This window comes from Pseudopodoces humilis, chromosome 8 (genome assembly GCF_049639895.1).
Source record: "Pseudopodoces humilis isolate 2021_Gansu_Grassland_sample_001 chromosome 8, ASM4963989v1, whole genome shotgun sequence".
NCBI classification, from domain to species: Eukaryota; Metazoa; Chordata; class Aves; order Passeriformes; family Paridae; genus Pseudopodoces; species Pseudopodoces humilis.
Window position 1 is genome coordinate 3,642,501 of NC_142207.1, and position 15,223 is coordinate 3,657,723.

A 15,223-nucleotide genomic window follows, 5' to 3' on the forward strand; every position below is an offset into this window, starting at 1 on the left:
GTCACGATGGTAAAAGCCTTGGCAGGATTTTTTTTTTTTTCAATAGTTTATTCATGATGTTCATTATTATGAGCTGTAAAGACTATGAGAATTTCATTTTTTAAATGTCTTATGGAATGTATCACTTTCTTAGATCTTGTAGACATGCTGTGGAAACCATAACATAAAATATGAGTTACTTACAATAACTAATTTTAATCCCATCTGCTAAGTATGACAACATTAGCATTTCCACTTAATTAAAAACACCCTTAAAGCAGCAATGTTTTAATCACTCCATTTTATTTACTCTCCTCCGGTGTCACTTATAATTGTAACTTTTTATTTTTTAATAATGAGGGATTTTTTTTTCTCTGTGCATCACACAAAAAAGTGCTGTCGATAATTAGCAGTCTTCTGTTATTACTAGACTCAGGTGTCACAACTGTGTCTCATCCTCATTACAGTAAAAAATTTCACCTATCAGATTCATTATTGCTAGATAATGCGACTGAGAGCCTTAGCAGGCCCTCCAGAAAAGTAATTCAGCCAAGCAAAATTATCAGCTAATTATATTTAGAATCAAAAGCCCAACAACTATTTGCAGATAAATTGTATGAATTGAAGTGAATAGACCTGAATATTAAGATTCATAGATTTAGCAGATGATTTGTTAATTGGAATAAAAAGACCATTTACTAGCCATTTTAACAATAGATCAATCGGAACTCTTATTTATTATTTAACTAGTAGTGCTTAAGCATTGAAATGAAGAGTAATTGTATTATTGTTATGATATGATACTTTTCTGGGAAAGGACAAGAGATGCATGGAAATGAAAGGATTCCCTGTGCATCCTCACACCAAAGTCTGTGTCAGTGTGAGCTCTGCTCAGTTTGATTTGATCTTTAGGTCTTGACAACTGGGAGGTGTGAGGTTTATAGTAAAACTTACTACTCATAGTAAGGGACTGGTCAGAAAAATACACCTAAACTTTGGTACGGAAAGATAGCAAAGGAGTATGCAAATAAGATCATTTGCAAATGAAAGAATTCCAAATTTTTTACTTTCATCCAGCAAACCACGAAGGCATTAAATTCTGATTTTACTAATTCATGATCCTGGTAGAGGTTTTTCGTAAGGGGAAATTTCATACTCAAACGATGACTCAGATCCCATCTTGGCCTGCAGTTTTGTTTTAGGGAGCTGTTCTTTTTTTTTTTTTTTTTCCATGCAGACGATATGATTAAAAAGCAAATATTTTAACATAACTTAGTGATCTGAGCTATTACTGAAATGTCCACAGTTTCACTCTTTTTTTTTTTTTTTTTTCTCCTAGATTAAAGAAAACTTTAAAAATCTATTTGCTTTGACATATGACACAATATTTAAGAACTGAAATCATCAATTAAATCACACATCAGAAACATTTCCCTTTGGTAAAAAATATAGTGCTAGACGATGTACACTTTGAAATTGTTGTTAATGTTTAAAATGCAATCTGAAGTGCATATGTTATTTAAAAAAAAACAACATAAATTACAAATTTTAAAAGTTTATAAAAAAAAAGCAGCAGTCATTTCTTAGCAAAAGCACTTGCAGAGAAATGTGTCTTTGGGGTTTGTGGATATGCATAGTTTTCTAGCATGAAAGCTGAATATGTTATTCTTTAAATTCTTTTTTTTTTTTTTTAACTGTTTAAAATTGAGTAGATCTGAAAGAAATAGAGTCCTTTCAGGGTACCTGCAATAAAATACCAAACCTGATACATGAAGGTAGCAAAAGTCTTTGGGTTGTCACTGAAAATAGAAAAGGTGAACGTTGACAAGATTTCAGATTTTTTTTTTTTTTATTGTGAGGAATGAGAGAAACTGAAGTTAAAAATAAAGTCCTCGTATGGTCAACATGTTGGAGGAAATTCAAAGCCTCTCATAAAATAAACATATTTTAAGAAGCGTTTTGAATTTCACTGTGTAATTTCTGGCCAACAGAAATTACAGTTGTATCTTTGGAGAGACGTTGTTGTCAGATCAATGGTCATTATGTGAAAAACATTCACTGAAACCTGGATGCCTTTAACCCATTCAGCTGTTAAAATGTGAACTCCAAGGGGGACAGCTCTGCAACTGGAAAACTTTGCATCAATTCTAAAATATTTGGGTTTGATGTTATGGGAGATAGGTAAAATGTTCCTTGGGAAAAAAAAAAAAGCCAAGTACAAAGCTTCGCGCGCTTTGGCAAAGGAATTTCATCAGCGGTTATTAAAAAATACAACAGTTTATGTCCCGAAAAATAAAGGAAATTATCCAAAGCATGTGAATAAGCTGAAATATCCCAGCCTGGAGCATGCTGCAAGTTGTTCCCCTGTTATATTTAGCTGTAACCTTTGGAGTCTGGAAGTCTGAGGGGAATATCTGCTGCGCCAGGTGAGGGTGGTGTGTGTGTGTGTGTCTGCGAGCACACCATGGTGTAGCCAACGTGCCCCTTGTTTCCCAGCAGCATTATTAAGCAAAGCCGTCCATACTTCACCATGTTGTTACATGTGTCTGTCTGCTGATTATAAAATGTGTTAAACAGTATTTAAAAAACAAAAAAATGCAGAGCTGCGCTTTGATTTATTCAGCGAACAAAACATATGCTCGCTGTTCTGTTCTATGTAATTCATATGATCAATAAAATTTTCTTTAAAAAGAGCAACTTTGGCATTTAGAAGGATTATGCTGCTGAAGAAAAAAAAAAAAAAAATGTTTCCCTCTTGCTGCATGCAGGCAACCTCAAGGCTTTTGCACGGAAATAAGTTTTTTGGCTGACTAATGTCTATTTTTGTATATTTGTGATTTCTAATCCTCAGGATCGAGGCTGTGCATTGTGGCTGTTACCCGCTGTGTCCCAAAGCCTTGGTGTACCCAGAGATATTCCCAGGTAGCTGCTTTGTTGCCTGTTCCTTCTGCTGAAACGTAATAACGTGATTCCTGCTAAAATCCAAAGTTTGGGAAGAAACTTGAGTGAAAGCAATTGTTTATTTGGCAAGCCAACATGTTAGTGTTAAAGCAAATTTTATGTGTTTTAATACATTAGACGAAGTTTATATTTGCCATCTGTTCTTTTAAGATATCACAAAAGCAAGTTTTGAAATAGCATTCTTCATTGTTAGCATACACATCCCGTAATGATAGATTTTTGTTAAAAGGTCACTGATGCCTCAATGGTTTGCAGATTTTTTTTGGTTTTTTTTGATTCACAGAAGAGGGGAAAAAAAAAATCACACCAAATTATTTAAACAATTTAATAGTTAATAGTATGCAACTGCAGTACAGGATACACACTAATGTAGTACCAGTTCTTTGAAAAATCTCATCACTAAATGTATCACATATGCATTGTGTTACATTAGAATAATGTATTTTAATCACCCAAAGGAGATGTCTAAACAGCACAACTACACAGTCTTATTTAGCATTAAACATCCTTGTGAGCTGAGGTAACCTTATAAAATCATGCTTAAATAATGTAAAACACGAGGCGGCACAGAGCAATATGCATTTTTAATTAGTAAAGTGACTAATATCGAGTGTGTGCTTTGAGGTTTTTGTTTCATTAAAAATGTATCTGTTTTTCCTGCAGCTGAATATCTGTATTCTACACCTGAACAGCTTTTAAAAAGGCTTCAGAATTTCTGCAAGAGACCAGATATTGTAAGGAAACATCTCTATAAGGTAGCTGTTTGGAATAGTTTTAGATGATATAATGCCATATTGAAGTACAAAGGGAAAAAAAAAAAAACCCTTAAAAAAACAACATTTAATTAACATACTAATGTTTAAAGGAAACATGCTAGGGAGGGATATTAGTCGTTACACTAACAAGGATTAATTAAACTGGATGCCAGTTGTATTAACCTAGGTCTTATGAAATACGTGCACTTAATGCATGCTACATGTTTTTTTTTTAATTTACTGTTTTCCAAAATGACTGTCCTTTACATTTGGACCCAAGAGGCTTATAAAAATGAACCTGGATTAATGCAACTCATTAGTTTAAAAGGAAAATAAAAGAAAGATCCTACAATTATACTAATGAGGATATGCCTACCTTCCTATCCTAATTTAATCTTCAAAAAATGCAGGTAACAGGTATCAGGTAAGATTTCTTTGGCTTCTGGAATTATTTGAGTGATTTTCATAATTATAATTATTTTAATTCTTTGCTTTATAAGGTGTGTTGAGCATTAAAGTTTATTGGGAGCATAATTTACTGGCATTTATCATGTCCCCTTCTTTGCAGTTATTTCTGTAGAGAAAGTCCAGGTTCAGTGGCAAACTCTCTGTTCAGGTTTTGCTCGAGTGTTCTATGCTAGGCCGACTTTCATGGTTTTAAGTGGTGTATTTACACTAATGGGAATCACAGTTTTCTTTTTTTTTTTTAATTTGAATGTAGATGAAGCACTAAATTTTACATTATTCCAGTGAAGAGCTGTTACTACACAATGCTGTTTTCAGAAGAATAACTGCAGGTTTTTGCATTCTGCTTCGTGCTGCTTCATACATTTACAGCGGTTTTTGACTTTTACTGTCCGCTCTCTGCCGTGGGCAGGTTGGATGCACATCATCCCTGCACGACAGAAGTGTTTCAGCTCATGCAAACCCCTGAATTCAGCTGAAAGTCCTTAAAGGCTTGGGGGTGCATGGAAATACTCCTCGTGTTAACCCATGCGACACAAATGCGGTTCTTGGAGCGTTCCCTGGCTGTCGCCGTCCAGCCTCAGTGTTAACGAGCAGGTCGAGTAATCTCCTCCTTAATTTGGAGTCTCATACTGTCAACAGACCCAACCTCATGCCTCCATCTCCCTCCCTCCCTCTGGGGACCAGAAAGAGTTGGGTCTTGATGTGTTTCATCTGCCTCTCTCCCCCTTCCCGCACACACCTAGCAGGAGCAGTCAGGGCTTAGCCCATGCCTTGACTTTTTTTGTGACCTAAAAATAGGCATTTACATAATGATACATCAAAGATGATGCTGTTTCTGCAGGAAACAGTTAAACCTTAAGAAAAAAAAAAAAAAAGGAGAGAACCAAAAATGCAATTTAACACCCAATTTCAAGCTCATTATCTTTCATTGTCTATTAACTTGGCAATGGTTCAGAAGGTAGCTCATAATAGTTTAAAATGCTGACTGAACACTTCCAGTGCTCAGCATTACTTCTTGAGTCAATAGTATCATAGAGTTAGACATGGGGGCTTCAAAGGGAAAGCAGTCCTTAAATGTTTACCTTGGCATTTCCCAATGCTTCAAGCTCAGCTAATGGCTGCATTCACATGGATCTTCTCCCACATGGATCCTGAACACAGAGCCAAGGCATGCAGAAAATACTGATATAAAATAGTACAGGTCGAAAATGTGCACACAAGCCCCGTAGGCAAAATGCTGATTTGCTTGAAGGATTTTTCTCTCTTTTTTTACAAATTCCTAGGGATGATTAGTAGGCAGAAGCTGAAGGTGTTTATCCTGCCCCTCATGCACGGGGTTTGCAGGTCTTCTGAGTGTCAGAGCTGCACCTCTGCAACAGGTAGCAATGGAGCTGAGTGGGGGATTGTTTTAAAATGAGGAAAGCAGAGCCTAATCCAGCACCTGTGAGCATCAGAGGAAATATCCCTGTTGTCTTTAATAGGCTTTGGATCAGCTCGGGGAATACTGTTAGATCTGTCCTTTTGTGCCTACACCCACGTACACCTAGTCTTCCTTCACAGTGGACCATCCACAAAACCTCCTGGAAAATGTTAGCTTAGAGCTGTGCTGTTATGGCCATTACAGCTGGAGTGATGCTGCTTTGTAAGGAAGCTGAACAGAGTGAAATCCTGAAGGCTACGCAGCACCTGCACCGTGTTTTCACATTTTTTCAGATGACTGTAATAGTATCTCTGCTTTAGTGGACTAGAAAAGGGATCCCAGCACAAGAGTCAGCGATAACCAGGTCCTTCTCTTTCAGAAACCATCCTACCATATCCTCTGCATTGAGTTTTTTGAGTATCTGTGAAATTTTGGAAGTAGAAATGCTTTAAAAGCAAATTGTGTTTTTCTCTGCTGGTTGGGGATTCTTCTCCACAAGTTGGGAAGTAATCACCTTGGCTTATCTTTTTACATATTGTTGGAATTTTATTACTCAGGATATCTATAATAATTAGACAGTGGCTAATTAAACAGGCAGTTTATTCCTTCAGATGTCCTCAATGCTGGTGCTGACAAAATTAGTAGCAGAAAGGAGATCAATGGCAGCAGGGCAGTGGGCTTAGGGATGGGACATAGGGAGCATCCCTGTGAAAATGCACAGACCAAGGCATTAAACTGTAGTAGCATAACTCCACAGAGCAGATTCATGCTGGCAGACTTTTTAAAATGTCCATAATGTAAGCACCTATGAAAACCTTTCCAGATGATGTATTACTCACCCTGAGTATTCACATAGCACTCAGGGCTGGCTCATCTGCATTTCAACCTTGCCTTCTGCCAGTTATTAGCAGAAGATTGAGATGAGAGAGAAGCAAATCTCATTTGTTATCAATTATTTGTTCTGTTCCAGTTTCATGGAGACAAACTCTAGTTCTGGGTGGTTTTGGTTGCCAAAGTAAGCACCAGAATGAAGCAAATAACAGCAACAGGGCATTGGTCAGGGCACACCACAGGACCTGTTAGTGCCCTATCTAGTAGATTTAAAGTTAAAATAAAATAGGGCAAAGCATTTGTTTCTGCATTATTTTCTTAAAGTTTACCTTTCAGTTTCCTCACTTGAGTTTCTTAATTTAAAACAGCATGTATAAAGAGTATACAGTGGAAAGGGACAAGAAGAGTTGCCAAAAGCCAGGCATGGAAGGAGCTGACAACTTTAAATAATCTCTCCCAGCCCTCCCAGCTGAATGAGTGCTGGTTGACATGCTGTCAGCTTCAGTTCCTACAGAAAAATCCTACTCTCACTCATGCTTGTTTAACGGAGAAAAGAATTTGGCCCACTTTCTGACATTCATCTTCTCATTTCCATCACACTACAGAAGCTCACCTGCCTATGAAAAGACACATGGCATGATTTTTTTTCTTTCTGACACCACTGTAGAAGGAAGTCTGCTGAATTCAAAGGGATTAAACTGCTGTAAAATCAAATTAAGATCCCAGTTAGACCATAGACATGTGAATTGTTTCCAGTCTCAGGATTTGGCTGTATAGGGCAGTACAAACAAAACTTTCTTTTTTTTCTTCTTCTTTCCTTTTCTTTTTTCTCTGATTTGAGATAAAGCAGTATCATGGGTATTTCAGGGGAGTGTGTAGAAGGGAAAACTGCTCCTGGTCCAGCTTTCATATTAAGGCAAAGCTAGGGAAGCAGCAGGAGGCATTCTCAGTGTAAGATACAAGGCACTGGGCACGTGAGGATGCAGAGGAGCCTGATGCCAGATGTCCCATCAGCCACTCAGCCCTGTTGTTCACAGTTCCTGTACAGGCCATGTGAAATCCAGGGATGGTGCCTCTGCCTTTATCTTCACCCAATCCCCAGCAGAACTCCATGGGAAGGAAATTTTTCCCTAAGCAACCTGGTCTAGGGGAGGGTATTCCTGCCCATGGCAGGCGCTTGGAATGAGATGGTCTTTAAGGTCCCTTCCAACCCAAACCATTCCATGATTCTACAATGTGTTTATGATGGTGTTTAAATACTTTCCTTAATTGGCTCAGGTCTTCCCAACCTTCAGTTGTGTTGAGTGTCTTCTTGTTCTGGATTTGGTCACTTGGAAGCAAGAACTTCCCATCCATCTTTACTGTACCATCCATTATTTTATAAACATTTTTCAAACATTTACAGTATCCAGTCTCTTCAGTCTCTCCTTCTGAATGTTATTCCATGTTTATATTCTAATCTCTCATCATTCAAGACATTCTGATGCTTGAGAACTGTTTTTGTACTGGTGTGATCATTGCTTTAGAGAATTCTAGGCTGTGCCATCAGTTTATGTGATGTATAGTACTCTGATAATTCCCAACCTGTTCCTTATGGAGCCAATCCTACTGTTTACTTTTTAATGGTGAATGTATATTGAGCAGATGTTTGCTTACAGTGTTCTGTACAGATCTTTTGTCCCGGGCTGATAAAGTTAATTCAGAGCTTTATAGGGTATGCAAATAGTGCAAGTGTTTCCATCCATCCTGCAGGCTTTCTGTTCATTAGCAGAGCATTGTATTGAATTTCTGCTTTTACCTGGCTAGCATTAGGTTCAGGTCAGAAGGAGGTTAGAAACACAAATGAGAAACTTGCATTTGCCTCTTGAGCTGCTCAGTTTCCAGAGAACGTGATTTAGAATGGTTTCAGAGGCGGTTTAGATCTGCTTCTCAAAGTCTGTGGGGAAAGGTTACAGGAACTCTGGAGTGCAGAGCTCTGTGTCCATGCTCTCCCATCTCTGTTCCCGTGCTTAGGCATGTGATCCTAAGGAAAATAGGTAAAACATACGGATTTTTTTATGTGAAAGAAAACTTCCGTTTCTTATTTGGAACACAGAATCGCAGACTAGTTAAGAAAGATGCCTCTGGAGGTCACCAGCCCAGCCTCTGCTCAAAGCAGGGCCAGTTTCAAAGCAGGATCTAACTTCAAACTTGAATTAAGTTGCTCAGGATCACATCCAGGTTAGACTCAAGTCTCGACACTTTCCATTCCCTGTGTTTGGCTGGTACAGTGAAACCCTTCTCTAGCTTAGGAGTTTGCACAGGTGGGATGGGGTGCTGGGCTGTGGGACACAATTTAAGCATTTTGGGTAAATGTTAGGTCTTCAAGTAACTGTGATAGAGGGAGGTCAGCCTGGCTAACATGGATCCTCACTGGAAGAAATGAGCTGGCAGGAAGGAAGTTGGAGTTGCCTAATTTTGGGATCCAGCCATAGAGAAATGGATGTATGTGCAGATATATATGTGTGTAAGTGGCCTGCACCTGAACTTCTCTCTGGGCTTGTCTTGCTCTTGGTTCTCTGAGGTAAATAACCAGTAGACTCCAGCTCTCTGAAAATCACAGAACCATAGAAATATTTAAGCTGGGAAAGACCCTTACAACCATTAATCCAACATTTCGTGGTCACCATGTCCCCAGATGTTGGCTGCACTTGCAGCGTAGGACTAAAGCAGTTATGGGGGCAACTCTCAGCATAAACACCAGGATTTGGAACTTTCCATTCTGACAGTATTAGATAGCTTCCAGGGGAGTTTTAGAGAGCAAATGAAAACTGGCAGATGAGCCACAGCCACTTCAAAACAGTAGATGAAGAAATGGGTCAAAGGAAATAGGAAGAAAAGTTGCAAAAAGCGTGAAAACTTTTTTTTTTTTTTCCTTTTGCAGTACAGTTTATTCAAATTACCTTGGGGGGAAAAAAGCATGAAACTGTTTTCCTACTGTTATAGTCAGTCAGTGTGTTCTGAGCCATCCTATGCAAGGTACTGCATAGATTTGCATTGAAAATTTGATGTGTTTTTTTTTTTAAAGACAGCAAGAATGAGGTAAGTTTTAAAAGGCCAATATAAGAAGCTGCAGAACAGACCAGTTTGGTCAGGGAAATACTGTTATTGTGCTGAGGTGTATTACTAGCTCTGCCTTGGGCCTCACAGTGCACCCAGTTCGTGTAAAGCTACAGTCTCTTTTGATGGTGCTTTCCAAAGGTGGAATTTCCAATGGAGTTTGAAAATTGAACTCCAGAAATAATTGCTACAAATTCTTTTCCACCTTGATTCTTCCCCCTTATTCACTTGCAGAGAGAAGGAGCTGGATCACAGAGTAGATCTGACCCAATACAGATTGGCTCTGTAAATCATTCCAGCCTTGCCTGCCAAAACTCAAAGGTTTTGTGTGGAAAATTAGTCTCTAAATCTTAATTTTGTTAAGGTGATTTTTTAAAAAGTGCATAAAATCTACACTAAATCAATACTGTGTGCTTGAACTCCAACTGTCCTGAAAGAGCCAGTCTTAATGGATGAAGACTCCTTATTAAATTCTAAAGGTTAACTGTGAAGTCCAGTGATGGCAGAGTAGATATTAAGTGCTTCAGTTTGAAGAACACTACAACACAGTAGAAAGAAGTTGATTATTTAATGAAAAATACTGTTCTGCTACTGACATGCTGTTTGTTCTTTATGGGAAGGTACTGCTTTATGTGAAAACTTTTCTTCTTTTGATCTCCACATATTTAGGAACTGTTGATGGAGTGATAGTGATGGAATTTTATTCCTTGAAAAAATGAATGTCCAGATCTTTGCAGAGTTATCACTCCTCAAAAAAAAAAATTAAAAAATAAATATTATTCTCTAATAAAGCCCAGGGTGATGATGGAGAACTAGGCCCTGCTCCTGCTGGTGCTGGCTCATGGTTCTTCCATGTCTGAGGGTGAGAGGGGCACATTTGTCCCTGAGGGTGTTCAGTCCTTGACATGTCCACTGAGACCACCAGTAAAGCAGAGGGAGCAAATAACCTGGGTCTGATGACCAGCTTACCTGTCTTAAAAAAAACCCCATTGAATTTTTAAAAAGCATTTAAGTGTTCTTTGACCAACTGACTTCCACCCCTTCTGAAATCCTTATTGCATTTTGTGTCCCAGCCTCTAACACGGTTCCGTGTGCTTCTCTCTTGTGCTTCCTCGCAGGGCGAGACGGCCGGGTTTTCTTGGGCAGCGCTCGGCAGTAAATTCAGGTCTCTGCTCGCAGCAGAACCGAGGGAAGATTTGTGACAGATGGGGCTAAGTCACAAACTTGCAGCCTCAGGCAGAATTGTGGAAGTTTCCAGAGTGTGCCCATATTTACCTGATCAGAGAGAAAAGAAAATCTGCAGAGGAAGCCGAGCCTGGCTGCTTGTCATAGCTGACACAGAGCCATCTGCCACAAACCTGTGGCGGCTTCAGATCTCCAATCCCTGCCACCACCCCAGCTCAAATTAAATACAGATTCTTAGAGACGTTATGATGGTTACACATGTCCTCGGCATCACATGCAGGAGACTGTTCAAAAAAAATATGTGGCCTGTTGTGTAACCGCACTCATGTATCCCATATGTGGTGCCACATTGAATTTCCGGTTGAATCTGTTTTTATCCTTTGTACTGGATGACATGGTGCCTGAATTCTTTCTTTTCGCCGACACGATGGCAGCCAAGCTGCAGCTTCAAACGCTCACACTTGGCTGAGTTTCTACCTAGGTTGCCAGGTTATCATTGGAGCCTTATTGTGTCCTCAAAGGGCCACAGGGCCTGAAAGGAGGATCCGAATGCTGCCGGACTAATTGGGCAGCCATCTCCGGGTTGTTGGGAGGCAAAGGGCTGCTTGAGCACTTCTCTCTCTTTTTCTTTTTTTTTTTCTTTTTTTTTTTTTTTTATTGCAAATTAATGACTCTCTGGCAAAGGGGTTTTTAAGTGAAGGTATTAATAAGGGGTCTGGCAGGTAATCCCATGATTCGTGGAGTTACATTTGCATTTAATTAATCTTAAAGAAAGCTGAAAGATAAACAGCTGTAATTCAAACTAGCATGGGAAATATGCTACATGGTGCCATCTATCCGATAAAATGAAAGCCGAGACACTTGTTTTATTTCTCTCAAGGATGGAGAACAAACAGATAACAATCAAAATACTTCCAATAAAAACCAGTAGTTTAAATGTAATGGCAGTTCATCAAGAATCTTTGCATCCAGTTGCAAATACAGTCTTTTAAAGATAAATCACTTATGATTCCAGCAGTCAAGCCGCAATATTTGTTGATGTAAAATGTTTTGAAGATGTAGATTGTACAATAAATTTTTAATAAAGTGCCCACTGCAATTTTTAATTAGCATATCTCATTCATGTATAAGTGTGTACATCTATCTGTATGTTTATCACCATGCATATCCTTGTGTCAGAGTCAATGAATGCAATTGTGTCTTTATCTGATGAAGTAGAGTTTGGTTTGCAAGCAATAATAAAACCTTGTGGCAATTCCAACATTTTGAACTCTGCTCTAGGAAGAAGCAGGAAGAGGACTCTAGGTAAGGTGTTATGATGTGAAACCTGGTGAGACTTGTCTCTGCTGTCAGGTGTGGTCTCAGCTTCCCTTGGATCAGACAGGGCAGCTCCTCTCCCTGAAAGGGGTGAAAGGTACAGGCTGGTCTCCCTCCCCACTAGTGTCTTTGTGACTTTTGACAGCATCAAGAAGCTGAAATGTCATTTTTCAGCGTGAGAGAGAGCATGTGTTACTTCTTGTTGAAATTACCCCATGAAGCAACCAAAAACAACCCAGGGACACCCAGTGGAAAGCGTTTGGTTATTCTCCTTGCAGCAGAGTTGTAATTTTGCAGTTATCATCTCTCTGCATGCAGGTTCCTCCTCCTTTCTGCTCAGCTAAAGCCCAGCTTGGTTTTAGGCACTACTTGTGGTTGGGTAGACGTGGTCCTCTCGAGAGTGTAGGTCTGGTGGTCATCAAGACCCAAGGAACAGGACTGCCTTGCAGTCCTGCCAGAGTGTATCACAAATCTTCACCAATGTCATCACACCTTGCACCAGCAAACTGGAATACTTTTTGGCTTTACTGCTGGGGAAACTGAGGCATGGTGCAGTTGAAGCAAACTGCTTCAAGTACGACAGTGAGTCATTCTCCAAACCAATAAAGGGAAATAGGAGACGCTGTAATGCTGCACTCGGGCTTGTGGTGAGCAGACTCAAAACATCAAAGCTGTGTGGTTTGCACTCAAGGGCTCCTGCTGTCCTCAGGGCACACCCTCATCAGCCCCACAGCCAGAGGAGGTCTCACCCAGCTCTTGGTGAGGTGGAGCTCTGCCCTGCTGAACTTACTGACAGTGATACTTCAACCATGCCCAGCTCTGTCTGGTGAGCAAGGTTTCATCTTGGTGGAAAATTTTTCCCTTCTTATGAAGCCTTGCAAGTAACATTCTATAATAGAAACTGTGTGAGGAGTTTAATTGCAGGGTAAGAAATAGCAATGCTGTGTTATCTCCTGATACTTCTTTACATTCTTAGCAAAGATGCACAGCTGCTCTGGAGCAGGGATTACTGGAAGTGTTCAAGGTTGAATTGGACAGGGTTTGGAGCAGCCTGGACTGGTGGAAGGTGTCCCTTCCCATGGCAGGGATTGGAACTGGGTGAGTTTAAAGGTCCCTTCCAACCCAAACCATTCTGATCCCGTGTCCTTACCACATCATAGGATGTGTCAGGGGCCACCCTGGCCTGTTTGAAGTCCTCAGTCCAGAGTGATGTAGGACTGCCAGGTAGCCAGAGGTGATACTTGCAGGGCTTCCAGGTAGTCAGAGGTGATGTTTCCCCCAGAAAGTGTCTCCTTCAGCACTTCAGACTGAAACAATCTACAGAGTTTTGCCTCTCAGTTTCAGCAGAGGAAACAAGAATGTCACGCCACGCTGCTTCATTTCAGCCCCTCACTTCAGAAGGTCAGAGGGACAAAGTGGGATCTCGGTCCCGTTGTTGCTGCACACATGAGTAAGCGGTGAATGCAGACACCTAATCCTGTGAGTACAACAAGAGAATTGAACCTTGACTTACTTTCATATTTATTGATGTTTCACCTGCATTGACACAGCGGCACCAAGGCTATGAGACAAGTTTCAGTGCAGAGTCAGAGCTGGGTTTTCCCCAGCTCTGTGCCAGCCTCACCAGGCAGTGCCCTGACCAGACAGCTCCTCTTGCATCAGTAACAGGCCGGGCACCTAATCCTACAATCCTTTTGTTTTAGTATTTGAGATCACAGGAAACACAGGTTTATTCCACAGGAGAATTGTCTTTTTCTTTATAATAGAAAGGAAAATCCTAAAACAGTTATGGAATTCTGTAGCAAACCGTTTCCAGCATTCTTAGCCCCACTCCGGTGCTGCAGGCACAGCAAGGAGCCGTGGAACCGACCAGCTTCCATCCCTGCTTGCAGCACTGAGACCTCTGCCTCAGCTCAAAGCTGTTCTGAATTAGGTGGTTAGATTTTTTTAATTGCGTTTTTAAAGACCGAGCCAGCAGTTCATTAGAAATCACGGAGCAAATTCTGCTTCTCTATTACACCAATATAAATCTTGAATGAATTTATATCAGGATAACTGGGAGGGTAGAACGTACCTCCCATCTTGTTCCTCAGATTATTAAAAGTTAAAGGGCCTTGAAAATTAAATTCACCTTTCCCTGTTCAAGCTGTTTACTCTGTTTTTTATTCCAGAAAGGACAGTTGAAAATAATTAACCAACCTCCTTTCTGCTCATAGGCACTTTCAAGTTGGGTTCTCATGTACTAGCCCAAGACTAGTTTGTGTGGAAAAGACCAGAGGGCATTTTCTTTCAAACAAATTGTTTTCATGGGAATAATTTCCCAGAGAATTATATTAAAACCTTTCCACGAGTCCTTGATTTTTGAAAAAAAAAAAAAAAAATATATATATTCCTCTTATATATCCTTGATTTGGGGGACTTGGCAATGTATTTGCAGATATAAATAAGCACCTTAATGAAAGTCCTTGAGGATTTTACCTTCTAACAGGCTAACCTTATTTAACCAAAATACTTCTTAGCAAGGCTTCATCTTGCTGGAAAATTTTGCCTCCGAGTTACCAACCCTTGCAAATAAGGTTTTATAATAGAAACACTGATAGAACTTTAATTACAGGGCAATAAATAGCATCGCTGCCTAATCTTCTGATATTTCTTTAGATTCTTAGCGAGGGTTCGCAGCTGTTGCTGGAAACTGACAGTCAAGGGCTGTAGGGGTTGGAAGTTGTTCCCCCACCCCGCGGGAGGAGGCTGCGGGACGCGGCCGCGAGTCCCGGGCAACGGCGGGGGAAAGAGGGGAGGGGAATGGGGGGAAACGGGACCTTGGCATCCAATATCCCACCCGCGGAAAAGCTTTTCCCGTCCCGGTGAACGGCCGAGAGGATGGAGGTGTGCAAACCAGGTTAAACGAGGCCAGTGGCAGCTGTAATGGTAAAAATAATAAATAATAAAAATGGTGATGGTAATAATAATAATGATAATAATAACGCGAGGGGCTTGAGGCGGGTGCGATCGCTGAGGGGCAGCCCCGCGGTGCTCCCGGCGCATCCCGGCGCATCCCGGCGCATCCCGGCGCATCCCGGCGCGCCGCTGCGGGCGGAGCGGAGCGGAGCGCAGCTTCCCCGGGAAGCGGGGGACGGACACACCGCCCGCCACTTTTTATCATCGACATTATCGATAATAAAAATATTCTGTTGAAAATCAGATTCTT

The 15,223-nt window shown here is 40.5% G+C and overlaps 1 protein-coding gene across 9 annotated transcripts in view; it reads left to right on the forward strand.

Moving 5' to 3' along the window:
• Nucleotides 1-15,223, forward strand: part of QTMAN (queuosine-tRNA mannosyltransferase) — a 181,983-nt gene that overhangs the window by 158,748 nt on the left and 8,012 nt on the right. For 6 of the 9 annotated variants that reach the window (XM_088059051.1, XM_014249645.2, XM_014249644.2 and 3 more), the window contains 3 exons: nucleotides 2,831-2,901; nucleotides 3,604-3,695; nucleotides 10,632-11,804. In XM_088059051.1, coding sequence (XP_087915177.1) covers nucleotides 2,831-2,901; nucleotides 3,604-3,695; nucleotides 10,632-10,715 — 247 coding nt within the window. In that variant the 3' untranslated portion in view covers nucleotides 10,716-11,804. Of the gene's footprint in view, nucleotides 1-2,830; nucleotides 2,902-3,603; nucleotides 3,696-10,631; nucleotides 11,805-15,223 lie in introns of those variants that run through there. The other 3 variants (XM_014249649.2, XM_014249651.2, XM_014249646.2) reach the window with 2 other exon arrangements.